Source organism: Electrophorus electricus, chromosome 4 (genome assembly GCF_041902795.1).
Source record: "Electrophorus electricus isolate QZ-2024a chromosome 4, ASM4190279v1, whole genome shotgun sequence".
NCBI lineage: Eukaryota > Metazoa > Chordata > Actinopteri > Gymnotiformes > Gymnotidae > Electrophorus > Electrophorus electricus.
In genome coordinates, this window is record NC_137500.1 from 14,786,076 (window position 1) to 14,800,000 (window position 13,925).

Below are 13,925 nucleotides of genomic sequence, written 5' to 3' on the forward strand. Positions count from 1 at the left end.
CAATAGGGTTTAGGTCAGGTGAGAAAGGGGGTCATATTATTATTTCATCTTTAAGGGCTTTACTTGCTAGCCATGCAGTGGAGTACTTCGATGCATGCAATGGAGCATTGTCCTGCATAAAAATCATGGTCTTCTTGAAAGATGCAGACTTTTTCCTGTACCATTGCTTAAAGAAAGTGTCTTCTAAAAATCCAGCCACGGGCCCATCCATCTGGTCCGTCAAGAATCACAGTCGTCTCGTCAGTGCATAAAACCTTTGAAAAACCTGTCTTCAGATATTTCTTGGCCCAGTCTTTCATTTTTCCTTATGTGTCTTGTTCAGTGGTGGTCAGGTTTCAGCCTTCCTTACCTTGGCCATGTCTTTGAGTACTGAACACCTTGTACTTCTGGGCAGTCCAGGTAGGTTGCAGTTCTGGAATATGACAGCACTGGAGGATAATGTGTTCCTGGTCACGTCACGTTTGATACTTTACAAATCTTTGGCGGTTAATTTGCATCTTTTTTCTCAACACGTTTCTTGCGTCCCTGTTGACTATCTGCAACAAAACGTTTCATATTTCTGTAATCATGCCCCATTATCTTAGCAATTTTAAAAGTGCTGCATCCCTCTGAAATACTTTTTACCATTTTTGACTTTTCAGATTTTAGTTAAATCTCTTTTTTGGCCCATTTTTCCTGAAGTAAAGAAGCTGTGTACTAATTATCCACACCTTGATATAGAAGGATTGATCTCCTTAGGTCATACCCTCCCTCATTACACATCACATGATATGTTTAAATCCAATAAGCATTCAGGTTTATACAGCTTGAAGTTGGAAAATATGCATAAAAATGATATGGCCAAAATACTCTTTTGCCTAATAATTGTGCACGCAGCTTTAGATGTTTGTGTTTTTTGGCAATCCAGTCTTTGTGCACCTAGGCACAGTGACTACCTTTTTAAAAAAATGTTTTAAAGGTTGTTATTTATGTTTCGGTTAATAGGCATCAACAGAAAAACAGTAGGACTTATTTGAAGTAATAAATATTTTGAAGTATTTAAGAATTCTTTACACTTTTGTTCAGTAGAGCAATCACGTATGATAGTTACACACATGCTAGAAGTTGTAAAACAATGTAAAATGTTTTATGTAGTGGATTACTTGGCCAATGTAACATGTTTGTGTAGTGGATTACTTAGCCAATGTAACATGTTTGGGTAGTGGATTACTTGGCCAATGTAACATGTTTGTGTAGTGGATTACTTGGCCAATGTAACATGTTTGTGTAGTGGATTACTTGGCCAATGTAACATGTTTGTGTAGTGGATTACTTGGCCAATGTAACATGTTTGTGTAGTGGATTACTTGGCCAATGTAACATGTTTGGGTAGTGGATTACTTGGCCAATGTAACATGTTTGGGTAGTGGATTACTTGGCCAATGTAACATGTTTGGGTAGTGGATTACTTGGCCAATGTAACATCTTTTTTACAAAGGGTTTTCCAAGCAGTCCATGTACCTGTGTGGAAAAACAGTGTTGTTGTATGATTTTGAGGGAATCCAGGGGAAAGGGGTCTCAAACTGAAGATGTTGGATACTAAATGAAGAAACTACTAGTGTAAGATACAAAAATATGAACAGGCAGACAGTAAATAGATAAATATTTATTAATTGGAATATTTGAGTAATTGATGATAAGACAGCCATTCAATCACAAACCGTGACTAACCATGAAAAAACCCCAGTGGACATTCACAGACAAAACCAGGATCCTAAAGGCCCATGCTGAAATCTGGTTTTTATATCAAACCAGCCCTGTCTCGCCCTTTCATGCCACACAAATAGATTGTATCTCTGTTGTACAGCATTTTAGCGTTTGTGCTAAAGGACATATTGCCCTCAGTGCATGGTCTGTGACTCCAGGTCAGCAGCTCTTGCAGCATGTTGAGTCAGTGTGCCGCAGAGGCTATGTGAACCCAGCCGTGTGATGCTGATCACCAGTTTTCCAGTTAAGGTGTTTCCACAGTGTGGAGGCAAGGACTGCACAGTGGCCCACCACTAACCTATTTATACTTGCCGGTCTGTCATCAACCCAGTGGGAGTATGCTCAGCTCCGATAGGCTGTGTTGTGTTGTGAGTTTCTAAAAACTGCACTCTCAAACTGTTGTTTACCTCCAGCTGTAGTGAACTGATTCTGTTTTCTGCTGTTGGATGTTAGTCTGCAGGTGCTCGTATTTATCTCGCCGCATCCTCTTCAGTGCTCCAGGAGGAGGATGCGTGTGTACCATCCTCAGAACTGTCTCTTTTGTTCTGGTTCACTTCCAAATTACTGATCTGGAAACTGGTGTGTGAAATTCGATAATCTTTACAATGTGTGAAAGCGTACCCACCGAACCAGTGCGGTTGCCTGTCGTGCTTTAAGATTAGAGATGCTTACGTATGCGGCACTGAGCCATGTGAAAGAAAAGGGCTTTTTTATACACACAGATCATAGTGCAAGCAGGCTAGCAGTGGTTTTCTAAAAATGATTACAAAACTATTATGAATGGCTGCATTCTCTATAAACCAAAGCATACTGCAACTGTGGGCTAAGGTTGGGAACATAGATATTTTTCTTGATCAACTATTTTATTAGTCATGAACAAAGATTTAAATTAACTACATCTACAAATGTGAATTATACTGGTTGTTGGAATAAAATATTTGAGATGCACTGATGAACAACATTCCATATACAGGAGACCCAAATAACCCTAAGTGTAACCATTTTGAGCAAGTGAACAGAACAGCAAGTAATTGGTGCACTGTAGTGCACCGTTGTAGCACACCATCTTTAGAAGACATGTCAATAACATCTGCTGCTGTTGTGTAGCTGATTTTGGCTTCTTATCTACTTAATGGCTGCTAGTTTAATTGGGTTAAAGTAATTGAATAAAGTTGGAATTCTACCTTATTATAATAAATGTGGAGAGTGAGATGTCAGAATAGGTTTAATTAAGAGTCTTCCTCCTCTACATAGCTACATAACCTCAGAGAAATCTTTCTAAAGGTATTCGGTTTTCATTCATATTCAAATCAAAGTATGCGGACTTTTATAATGCACTACTAATTAAAATCAACAGATCAAGAACCAAATCAACAAGTTTGTTTACATTTTATGCAGAAGGAAATGGCATTTGCATCCAGACATGTCTACATTTACATGACCATTTGGCGGGCCCATGGTGTCACAAGCACCTGTTTCCAGTTAACTGAGCTAACCGTAATGATGTTGATTTGGTAGCGCTTTGCATTAAGGAAGAAGCTCAGCTCTCCCATGAGGTGTTTTTAATGGCCCAAATTATATTGTTTTGAGAGAAATCTCAGATGTCAGCCATCCCATGAAATTCACAAATGATTGATGTAAGTGCAATTTATAATTTTTATGCACTACATACATCATATATCAATGCTGCTAGTAGATCAGTTGGCTACAATCTACAGTCTTAATGCTGTAGCATTGAACTACGTTAGCAAAATCCACAGTTGTGTTCAGAGCGCACATCACATGCCACTGATTCGACTGCAGTCACCTCCTGTTGCTTCTCCATAGGATGGGTTAAACCAGGCTGGGTTCTGTCACCACCTTCCTGAGAATATGTAGCTGTGTTGTTAAATTATGTGTGCCAAATTCGACTGGAGGGAAGGAAAAGTGTAAAGATGAGACTTTCCTTTCAGATGAAGATCTACATCTTAAACCAAGTGTTTGTGTATAAATCCCCAATATGTATGTTTCCTTTTTGCCTCTAATAACATTTTTGTTATTAATGTAATGCAGGGAGGAAAAATATAGTCTATATTTTTATATAGGGACAATCAAATGAAAGCAAAAATCATGTTGTTTAAACACATTAATGAACAGCAATATGGTCTTGTATTAATTTGAAAGTGATTATAAGAATAACATTCCTTTTAAAGTAGCAGTTGGCATAACAGTTTGGCCAAATTACAACATTACCTCCAACATGCATCCCTTTTATAATATTGATTTTAGGGCATAAAGGTGGCCTTAATCTCCAGGCGACTGCACTAAGTATAGAACACGTCAGGGACGAATTCCTAATATGGTTCTGCACCCCCTTGTGCCTTCAGAACAGCAGCAGTTTGTCGGACTTCAGCAAGACATCGGAAGCATCCCACAGGGATAGTGGTCTATGCTGACTTCCCTGCTTCCCACGGTGTTCACTTGGCACGCAGTGGACGGACCTCTCCTCAGAACAGCTTGTGTTCAGTTCCGACCCACAGATGTTCACATGGATTGTGGTCTGGTGACTGAGCAAGTCCGTGGGTTGAGCTGAGTTCTTTGTCCTGCTTGTTTCCTGGAGCCCCAGGCTGACACTGCCTGGCCTGGCACGCGGCGCTCCATGTGGTTTACTCCATGCCCTAGTATTCTGCACACAGACACAGCTGCGATATTAGCCAGGAGAGAAAGGGAACTCGTTTCAAGTACAAGCCAGCCTTTTTCTTTCAGCAACTCCAGTAAGCACAGAAGCATGATGGTGCTAGATTTATTCCTTTCTTCTTTTGCGGTAGGTGAATGCAGGCAATCAGACTAGCTCTCTTCCTTCCCATAGTGAAACTCATCATGGAACTCATGACTGTTGGGACTTGTAGAAAATAAATTGATGACGATGTGGGGCTACTTTTTGCTACTTTTGTCGCTTTTTCGCTTTGGTTGTTAAGGTTAAAGCGGTTAGTCCTACATGATGTGAAAGAGTCCTTGTCTCAACTGCAGGAAATCCCTCAGGAAGAGCTGTTATATCCTCCTTCAAGCCCCGCTGGGCATCGTTGTTGGAGAGAGATCCTATCTGTGTGTGTGTGTGTGTGTGTGTGTGTGTGTGTGTGTGTGTGTGTGTGTGTGTGTGTGTGCGTGTGTGTGTGTGGTAATTCTGACTAACCTAGGAAAAGGGCATTATTTCTTTATATAGCTGCATGTGGATCTGGGCCTCCGTTATCAAGCACCCCAGAATAGCAGATCTGTCGTAACCAGCTCCGAGTAGCAAATCTGTCATAACCAGCTCCAAGTGGCAGATCTGTTGTAACCAGCTCAGAATTAACACAGCGATGCAGATTTGATTGTTTGTAGACATATGCATTTTATCAATGAAAAGTAATCCTATCTTCACCAGGATTTAGTAGAGCTTGACAGTTGTCATAACCTGTTAAGATTTCAGCAGGGCAAGCTTATTTAAATTTATTTTTGGGTAGAAATAGAACCATTTTTGTGGCTGATTTAGTATGGGATGTACATCCACAAAATAAACCCATGTCTCCTCTGAACTAACATTTCATGTTAGAAACTAACTTTTTGGTTTTTGAAAACAGAGAAATGTAGCATTGCAGCATTGATGCTTTGATTGTGTCATAGACAACAATTGGTAGACTAATAAATCAGATATTTATGGCCTTTAATTTGCATAATCACTCACTTCATTCAACATTTTGCTATTAAAAATGTATGCCGTTGCTGGCTGTCCTGGAGTGGTAAGTGTCATAAATACCATACACACATTAAGATCATGACCCCGGACATCGACAAGGATGCATGCAGGAATTAAAAGCAATATCACAGCATAATGATACAAGCCTAATGAGCAAAACTGCAAATGTAAATAATAGTATAGGACTGGACCGAATAACATTTTACATTTGTAAATGTTGAGCATTTGTTCAGTATATCTTTCCAAATTTCCAAGTACTTTCTCTAAATTCACTATAACAAAAGTCTTCTATATGTTTATGTTTTGATTATATGCGGGAAATGTATTATTTGCTGTACTGAGATCCATAAAGCCCCATCTCATTTTTTGTGTTAGCTCAGTGTTTCTCCACCTAGCCCCTAAAGACCTGCAGACAGTCCACATTTGCAATCTCTCAGCTCCCCACACACCTCGATCAAGCAATCAAGAATGCTAAATGCCTGGAATGGCTTTACTAGAAATTGGGATGCAGCAAAAATGTGTCCAGTCTGAGTGGGTTCCCAGAGGACAAGGCTGGGAAACACTGCGCTATATTACAAACAAAGCAAGCAAGAGCTTTACAGCGGCAAGGTGACGTTGTTTGTGCTTTAGTCGTCTACGTGAAAAATGTCTAATTAAATGGCATTTTTACCAGGGTGGGGTTAAATTGATTCAATTTCATTTTCAGCGTGCTTCCTTAATAGAAATTTTATCGCCACACCTCAGTGAACGCAAACTGCATTGCATTCCCAAGTGCAAAACTGCTAATTGCTGAGACAGAAGTGGTACGTGCATCACAGTCCAAATCAAGCCCTTCAGTTTGCAAGAGTGCGAAGCAGTGCAGAGCTGTGATGCAGAGCACTGGCAGAGGCTCACAGCACACTAACTACCGGCCTGCCGGGAGGAAAGCTGATACGTGGCCCATGTCATCTTCCAGATTGACCCTCGCGTGAGGTCATCATAGCCATAAACAGAACACACTCGGAGAAGAGCGCTAGCTGCCTTCTTTATACATGAGCTAACAGATGCCTTTAATTGGCTAGAATCACTGTGGCAGAAGAGAGAGGAACTAAGATGCCCTTTTCTTCCAGTGAGACTGGTCAGCATTTTTTACCTAGGTCATTGCTCCATAAAAAGGTCACACTAATACATTCTTAATACAAAACCATGCAAATTTGCTACAGAGCGCAAAAAAAGAACAGACAGAAACAGGTGTTTGGTATAGAGGTTTGTTTTTATTTTTAGTATTCATTTACATATCAGAGATTGCCGTTTCTGGCAGTGATCTAATGTTTGGTCCTTCTGATCTGAGTTCTACAGCTTTTGCACACCACACACTTCAGGGACCTCCTTGCTTTCCACTCCTGTTTCATCTTAACTGATCCTCAGCCTTCACGTCAGGTCTTTTTTTGTTTGTTTTTTGTTTTGTTTTGTTTTTTTGACACATTTCTGTCTTTGTTAATATGTGTAGCATGCTTGATTACACTGTCAATCATGCAAGCCTTGGTAAAACACACAACTCCTAGAGACCAAGAACATTCTTTGGTAAATATTGATATAAACCTTTCTGATCCTCAGGGCTATAATTTTTCACACACAACCACAATTGAAAACATTGTAGATGATCATTGAACATATATTCTGACTAAAAAAAACAGAACACACACACACACACACACACACACACACATACACATATATATATATATATATATATATATATATAGCTTGATCACTGTTTCATTTGTATAATTATAGTTCTAGCACTGTTTCATTTTTATGATTATAGCTCTATCACTATCGTTTTTATAATTATAGATCTTCACTGTTTTGTTTGTATAATTATAGCTCTATCACTGTTTCATTTGTATAATTATAGCTATATCACTGTTTCAGTTTTATGATTATAGCTCTATCACTATCATTTTTATAATTATAGATCTTCAGTTTCATTTTTATAATTATAGATCTTCACTGTTTCGTTTGTATAATTATAGCTCTATCACTATCATTTTTATAATTATAGCTCCATCACTGTATCATCACCTACCTGAATGCCATATTTTTGACATCCTTTCAGACACTTCTTACTTGTTTTTCATTTGGCACTTAATTCCTTAAGGCTCACAATCTTGTCACAATTTTAAAAATATTTTTGCAATTTTCCTTTTACATAAGACAAAATCATAAAAGAATGGGGGGAAAAAACCCAAACAAGCAAACATTAATAAAGGGACGGGGGACACAACACATGCACATATATTAAGACAAACATTTTTCGAACTGCGTTGTAACCGCATTCCTAAAACAAGGGCTTTGCTGGAGACGTTGCAGGGAACCAAAGGGACCGTCTTAAATATTGGGGAAATTGGGGAAAACGTCTTGTTCGGCATTATGGTCCGATTATAAAATTTATGTAAATATGCATTAATTAATTAATTAATTAAAAGCTATAACTCAAAGATGGTTGCAGCCTGACACCTCCCCTGACTTGCTTACTCAGAACAACTACAAACAGACAATTATACAAAACACTGGGATAAATGGAATACATAATAATAGTCCTAACTGAACCTATGCATAAATATTCAATATAAATAAGAATGTTGTCCATTATGTAATATAATATTCGATAATATTTTCCAGTTGACATGATCCTTTACCTTTGATAAATGATAAAACCCATCTTTGAGTTATAGCTTTTAATAGGTTTTACAACACAGTTCACAATTATGAACTACTTCTTTGAGGCAGATTGCCATATTTATAGTGGATGGCTATCACACACTCAAAGCCAGCTGCAATGGTTTGCTTCTTCTAGCACACCTTTTAACAATGAAGAGTGGTAGTACTGTTACTGAACTGCTAAGATATACACTTAGAATATTTTATGTCAGATTGGAAACCAAGTAACACAAGTTAACATAAGTGGATGGAAGTACTGTGATGTCCAGTTTGGAGTGTGTGGTGAAATGGTCTCAGATTCTCATTGTGTGTGTGTGAGAGAGAGAGAGAGAGAGAGACAGAGAGAGACGGAGACAGACCCGGACACCTTCAGCTTTTGCTTCAGTGAATGAACACACACGCACAGTATTCTGTAAATAACACTCCATAAATCCATATCCATAAATCTAACCCTATTTCCTTATGGACAATAACCAAATCCCTCCATGCTTTCCTATCATAATGAGGACATTTGGTCCTCACATAAAGCTAAGAACATGGCCATACACAAAAAATACACATACATTTGGCTCCAGAGCAGTGACTCAACCCCAGCAATGGAACAGAGTGACTTCTACACACACACACACACACACACACACACGCACGCACACACACAGAGAGAGACAGACACACACAGGGGGAGGCCTTCCTGTCTCCCTGCCTCATGCTGTTCCTTAGAACATGAGAAAAAAGAGCAAGGAACTGTAGAACTGGATTTTTAAGAAAAAGGGAAGAAGAGGGGCACAAATCGTCTGCACTAAGACACATCGTTTCATTGCATGTAGTCATTAAGGACTTTCTTGTTATGTCTGCATCTGCTGTGAAGCCAGATTTAGTAGTCATCAGCTCTGGAAAAAAACAAAGTAATGGTGCTCTAATAAAAAAAGCTTTCGTTGCTTGCTCACACTCTTCTGTCTATTCTGTCTCTTTCTTTCACTCGCTCTAACACACACACACACACACACATTTATATGGCAGCACAATTAACATATTCTGGATCACCGTTTGGATTTTGATTAGATAATGCACGTATTTCTGCAAAGGTGTTAATGAATGGCATTTGCTGCATGAGCTTTGAGTCCGCTTAACAAATCTGATATTCCTGTATAGATTCTCAGATTGTTCCAACAATGGTCAAACTGCCCCACCAATAGTAGGTGTTATCATTGTTGACATGTCAAAATGTGCTTAACACTGTTGACAGTCATTGGCAACCCTGTTTCCATACTGCACAAAATAATCGCATCTGTTTATTACCAAACTATGCGCTGTCTGTGGGCACAATTTCTGCTATTACCATTCATTTTCAGACCAGCCCCAACACAGCTGTTACAGACATATCTGCGTTTGTGCATGAGTGTTTTAAACCTGTAGTGAATGCATATTTTGTGTATTTTTATTTAACCTTTAATGATTTATTGCCAGAGTAATTATTTGTCTGAAGTACTAACTGAAATATACTGATATTATTGAATGCTTTTTTGTGTTACTATCCAGACTAAAAAAAATTTCTATGTAAAACAGTACAAAAAGCTATTAAAACAACTGTAAGAACCATGTAAAACAGTACAAAAAACTAATACACAGTAACACAAACTTTTTTCTCAAACGAAGAAGCAGAGAAGAATTTACCATGAGACTTTTCTTTTTGGGTCAAATAAACCCATACTGACCTGATGATAAAAAGCTTTAAACATCATTTTCTTGTATATACATTTTTATTTCCCTGGCTACTATATCTCAAAATCTGCATTTTTGCCATCAGTATTACAGAATTTTGGAGAAGGGTGGGAACCTTTTAAATAATGTGTCCAAATAAAACAAACCAGTGCACCCACCTAAAATTCACTTTCTCTGGAACAGATGCTCATGCTCTCTGTTCTGCAGTTAATGAAGGAGCTAGCTGGTGCATGACTACACTAGCTGAAGACGCAGTGGCAATCATGAGGTTAGACCAAAGCCAATCCTAGCTAAATGCCAACCATCACCACCCCGCTGCACCCACCTCTGCCAAATACAGAATCCATATGCCCGCCAGAGATGCATTCTAACTTAAACCTTTGCCACGTGGCTTTCTGTCTAGTCCTCTGCTTTTTGGAACAGAGCAAAACTGCATTTCTGGAAGGGTTTATCTTAAATTTAGCCTTCTGGCTAGCCTTTAAGTCTGAGAACCATGAGAACAAAACAGCTATGCCAGTTTGCATAAGCACACAATGTTTGTAATAACATTTTCTCTGACATAATGGAATGGTAATTAAATGGCTCATTTCAAGTTTAAGCACCCATCAGGGGGACAGACTTGATGTAGATAAAGAGAGACAAAAAGAATCTGTCAGAATTTGTCAGTTTTACAGCTGTAGAAATGAAAACACATGCTTGTCTTTTCAATTACAGATTGCAAATCTGATCTCTGATATTAGGGATAGTATATAGGCTACAGTAAAATAAGTGAATCTGAGTCTCATCATGCATGCACAATGAAAATAAAGGTAGTCAAAAATGGCTTGCATTTAATATGTGAGGAGTGTTGACTATGAATTGCTTGGTGTACTGCAACAAGCTTACTTCAGCAAAGGCCAAATCAGCACAGCTTATTGTTGCACTCTGAAATAACTTAACACCATAACGAATATAATACACAGTACTGCTGGTTAGTATGAGATTCAGAGTGTGGCTGTAAAGTTTAATCACATTTATTGCAGTTGTAGAACACTGGTACAGGGGTCTCTAGTCAGATAACCAAAAATCAAAGATTTTTGCGTGTAGCATTCTGGCATGGAACTTCTAATATTGATATACTTAGTCCAGTGCGAGTTTAGTTATGCTTTTATTGTCATCATATCAGCAAAATTGTTGGATGATTGTCTAGTCTAACGGTACCTATATTAATATTGGTGTCAGATCCAGCAATCCCACGTGTACCTTAAAATGTCTATGGGAGATTCAGCCCCAGTAACGTTTGATCCTTTGAGCCGATGGCTGAGGCAGAAGAGGATGTGGCACGCTTACAATTGCCTCAAAACCCGTGCCTGGGCTGAGCAGGCTGCAGTTACGTGCAGCGGATGCAGGAGGATTGTCTGTGGTAGTGGTGCGTGCGTGCGTGTGTGTGTGTGTGTGTGTATTATTTGTTCATTCTTTATATCTTTCATGTGTGATGGCAGCCGCAGCTCCAGCATCTACGCAGAAACCTCAAGCATGCATTGAAGGGGGGGTGGGGGTGGGGTTGGGAGAGGGAGGAAGGAGGAGGCTGCATTTGGCCTCTCCCTGGGGAATCAGCAGTAGTCAGGCCCTAATCTGTCTCTCAGCAGCGTTTGATCCGTCTGTTGCCTGGAAGATCGGATTCTCCAATAACCTCTTTCTTTCTCTCTCTTTCTCTCTCTCTCTCTCACCCTCACATTTTCATTTTTTCTTCTATCACACACAATCACACATGAACACAATAATCATCATCTAAAAATGAGTCTTTGTAGTGTCGTGCTTGCTAATGTAGTATGCTGTCTGTTCTCTATGGCTGTAGGTAAAGAGAACATATTCTCATGGCACGTACCGAGCTGGGGCCATGCGCCAGATCAGTCTGGTGGGAGCTGTGGACGAAGAGGTGGGAGATTACTTCCCAGAATTCCTCAGCATGTTACAGCAGTCCCCCTTCTTGGAAGTGAGTATATAAATCTAAGAACCTAAAGCATATCAAGCACAAGAATTTGATCCAGAAGTACAGAAGTAAAAAGGGCTGCATGTGCGGTGTGTGTGTGTGTGTGTGTGTGTGTGTGTGTGTGTGTAGCGTACTCTACCATGGGGAACGTTTTCCAGTCTGAAGCTGAAGAGCCCTACAGAGAGTGATGATGGGCCCATTATGTGGGTCCGGCCTGGAGAGCAGATGATCCCTGTCACTGACATGCCAAAGTCTCCCTTCAAAAGGAAAAGGTAACAATCTTCTACTAAGGACTTCCACCTGCTGTTGTAAAACTGTTAATAGCAGTATAAAACATATGTGACACACATTTTTTATGTTTGAACAGCTGTGTCAAGTTAGGCGTTAATTCCTAATTTAAAGATTGGAAATAAACCTCCAAGCCAAGAGTATGTGCTATAAAAGGTGTGCATATCAGTATGAGACATCAGTACTGAAAAAAGTGTGTGTTTTATCCTGTGTACGTCTGGTCAGTAGGTCTGCACCATATGTGGGCTTATTGCATCTTTTATTGCAATATCGGTCTTTGTGATCTCACAAAAAGCTGTGATATGCATAAGAGCCCTCAGATTTTGTGTGCTGTGAGCAACCTAACAATCTGACATTTCAGATGGTATTGCACAGTACATGGAATGTTAAGTGCTTTTTCAGGAGTAAACATTTCAATACTCTAGTTTTCAATACTTTTGAATCTTCTTTTAAATGGATTGACACTACATTTGATGTTTCTGTTATTGGGTGGGCAGAGGCTTGTAGGGAATTCACATGTTACATGTAACCAGAAGTCATTCTTTTAAAGTGCCAGATGTATAGTACAGTTCTTATCGATCAGCAGATCATAGTACCATTGTGGTGTTTTGAAGATTATTGCAGTCCTAGTTCAAAACCTAGAGGTTGGTGTTAAAAACACTGAGACTTGGACCTTTATCCTTAAATAATGAATTTCTGCTGATTCATGTAAGAAACATTGTGGGAATAATGTTATTTCTGACCAGTTCCATTTTCATGGCTGTCGTATTTAAAACTCCCAATTGAGTTTTATTTATAACATGTATGGCCCTTCTCACACCTGGCAGTAATGAGCGGATGGGTGGTCTGATCACAAGGAACCTTTGTAGCCGTCAACACGTAGCATTTTTAAAGCGTCTTGAATGACCCCTTTTGATCGAATTTCTTACATAATTTCCGCTGAAGGAAATGCCATGCACATTTTCCTATTAATCCTATCTTATGTTCCAGTATGGGCTTTTATAAACTTTTCAATCACTTGAGTCCTCAGCCCAAATGGAAATTAAACATCAGCTCATCAGGCACAAGTATTGCTTTTATCCTTTAACCTAGCTTACTTTTAGGTATTAAAAATAAAAAGTACACTAATCCAGTAAAATGCCATGTTCCTAAGCACAATTATGGTATAACAACTAATAGTTTTTGTTAAAATGAGCAAATACTTTAAAAATGAAAACATTGTTAAAAATCTAAAAATCTGCCAACCCTGTTGCATTTAAATAACACAGAAAATGATAAAATCTTTGTGAAATTAATGTATGAAATTATTAACATTTTATATGAGCACCTTTCACGTCACCATGTGCTTAACCACATGGCTGCATATTGTAGATTTTGCATGCTAATTGTCAACCATGTTACTGCTCTTTTGTAACAGGGTTAACAATACTGAATTACAGTTATGGCTAGGACAAAAAAATAAAAACATCATTTTATCTGCATTAAGCTAAGAAAATGAATTCAGAAATATTTTTAAAAATTGTTTCTATCTAGTTTCAGATGATATAGATTTTAATTTGTTGCTGCCAGTCACAGTGACAGTGGCAGAGATAATGAAGAGCACTGGGAGATGCTTGGAGATGCAGGGTGATGCTGACCCTGTGAGAAGGCAGCAGTATTTAAAGAGAGAGAGAGAGAGAAATATATGCAGGACAGGTTGAAAGGGGAAAACAAGAGAATTTGGGAACAGAGAGAAGAGATTCACGTAGAGGATGGAGAGGCAGCCACAGCATCCCACCA

The 13,925-nt window shown here is 39.0% G+C and overlaps 1 protein-coding gene across 1 annotated transcript in view; it reads left to right on the plus strand.

The window, feature by feature from the left end:
• LOC113590390 (uncharacterized) overlaps positions 1 to 13,925 on the plus strand; it is a 47,611-nt gene that overhangs the window by 23,796 nt on the left and 9,890 nt on the right. The window contains exons 4-5 of the mRNA XM_035523574.2: positions 11,724 to 11,861; positions 11,988 to 12,130. Coding sequence (XP_035379467.1) covers positions 11,724 to 11,861; positions 11,988 to 12,130 — 281 coding nt within the window. The remainder of the gene's footprint in view (positions 1 to 11,723; positions 11,862 to 11,987; positions 12,131 to 13,925) is intronic.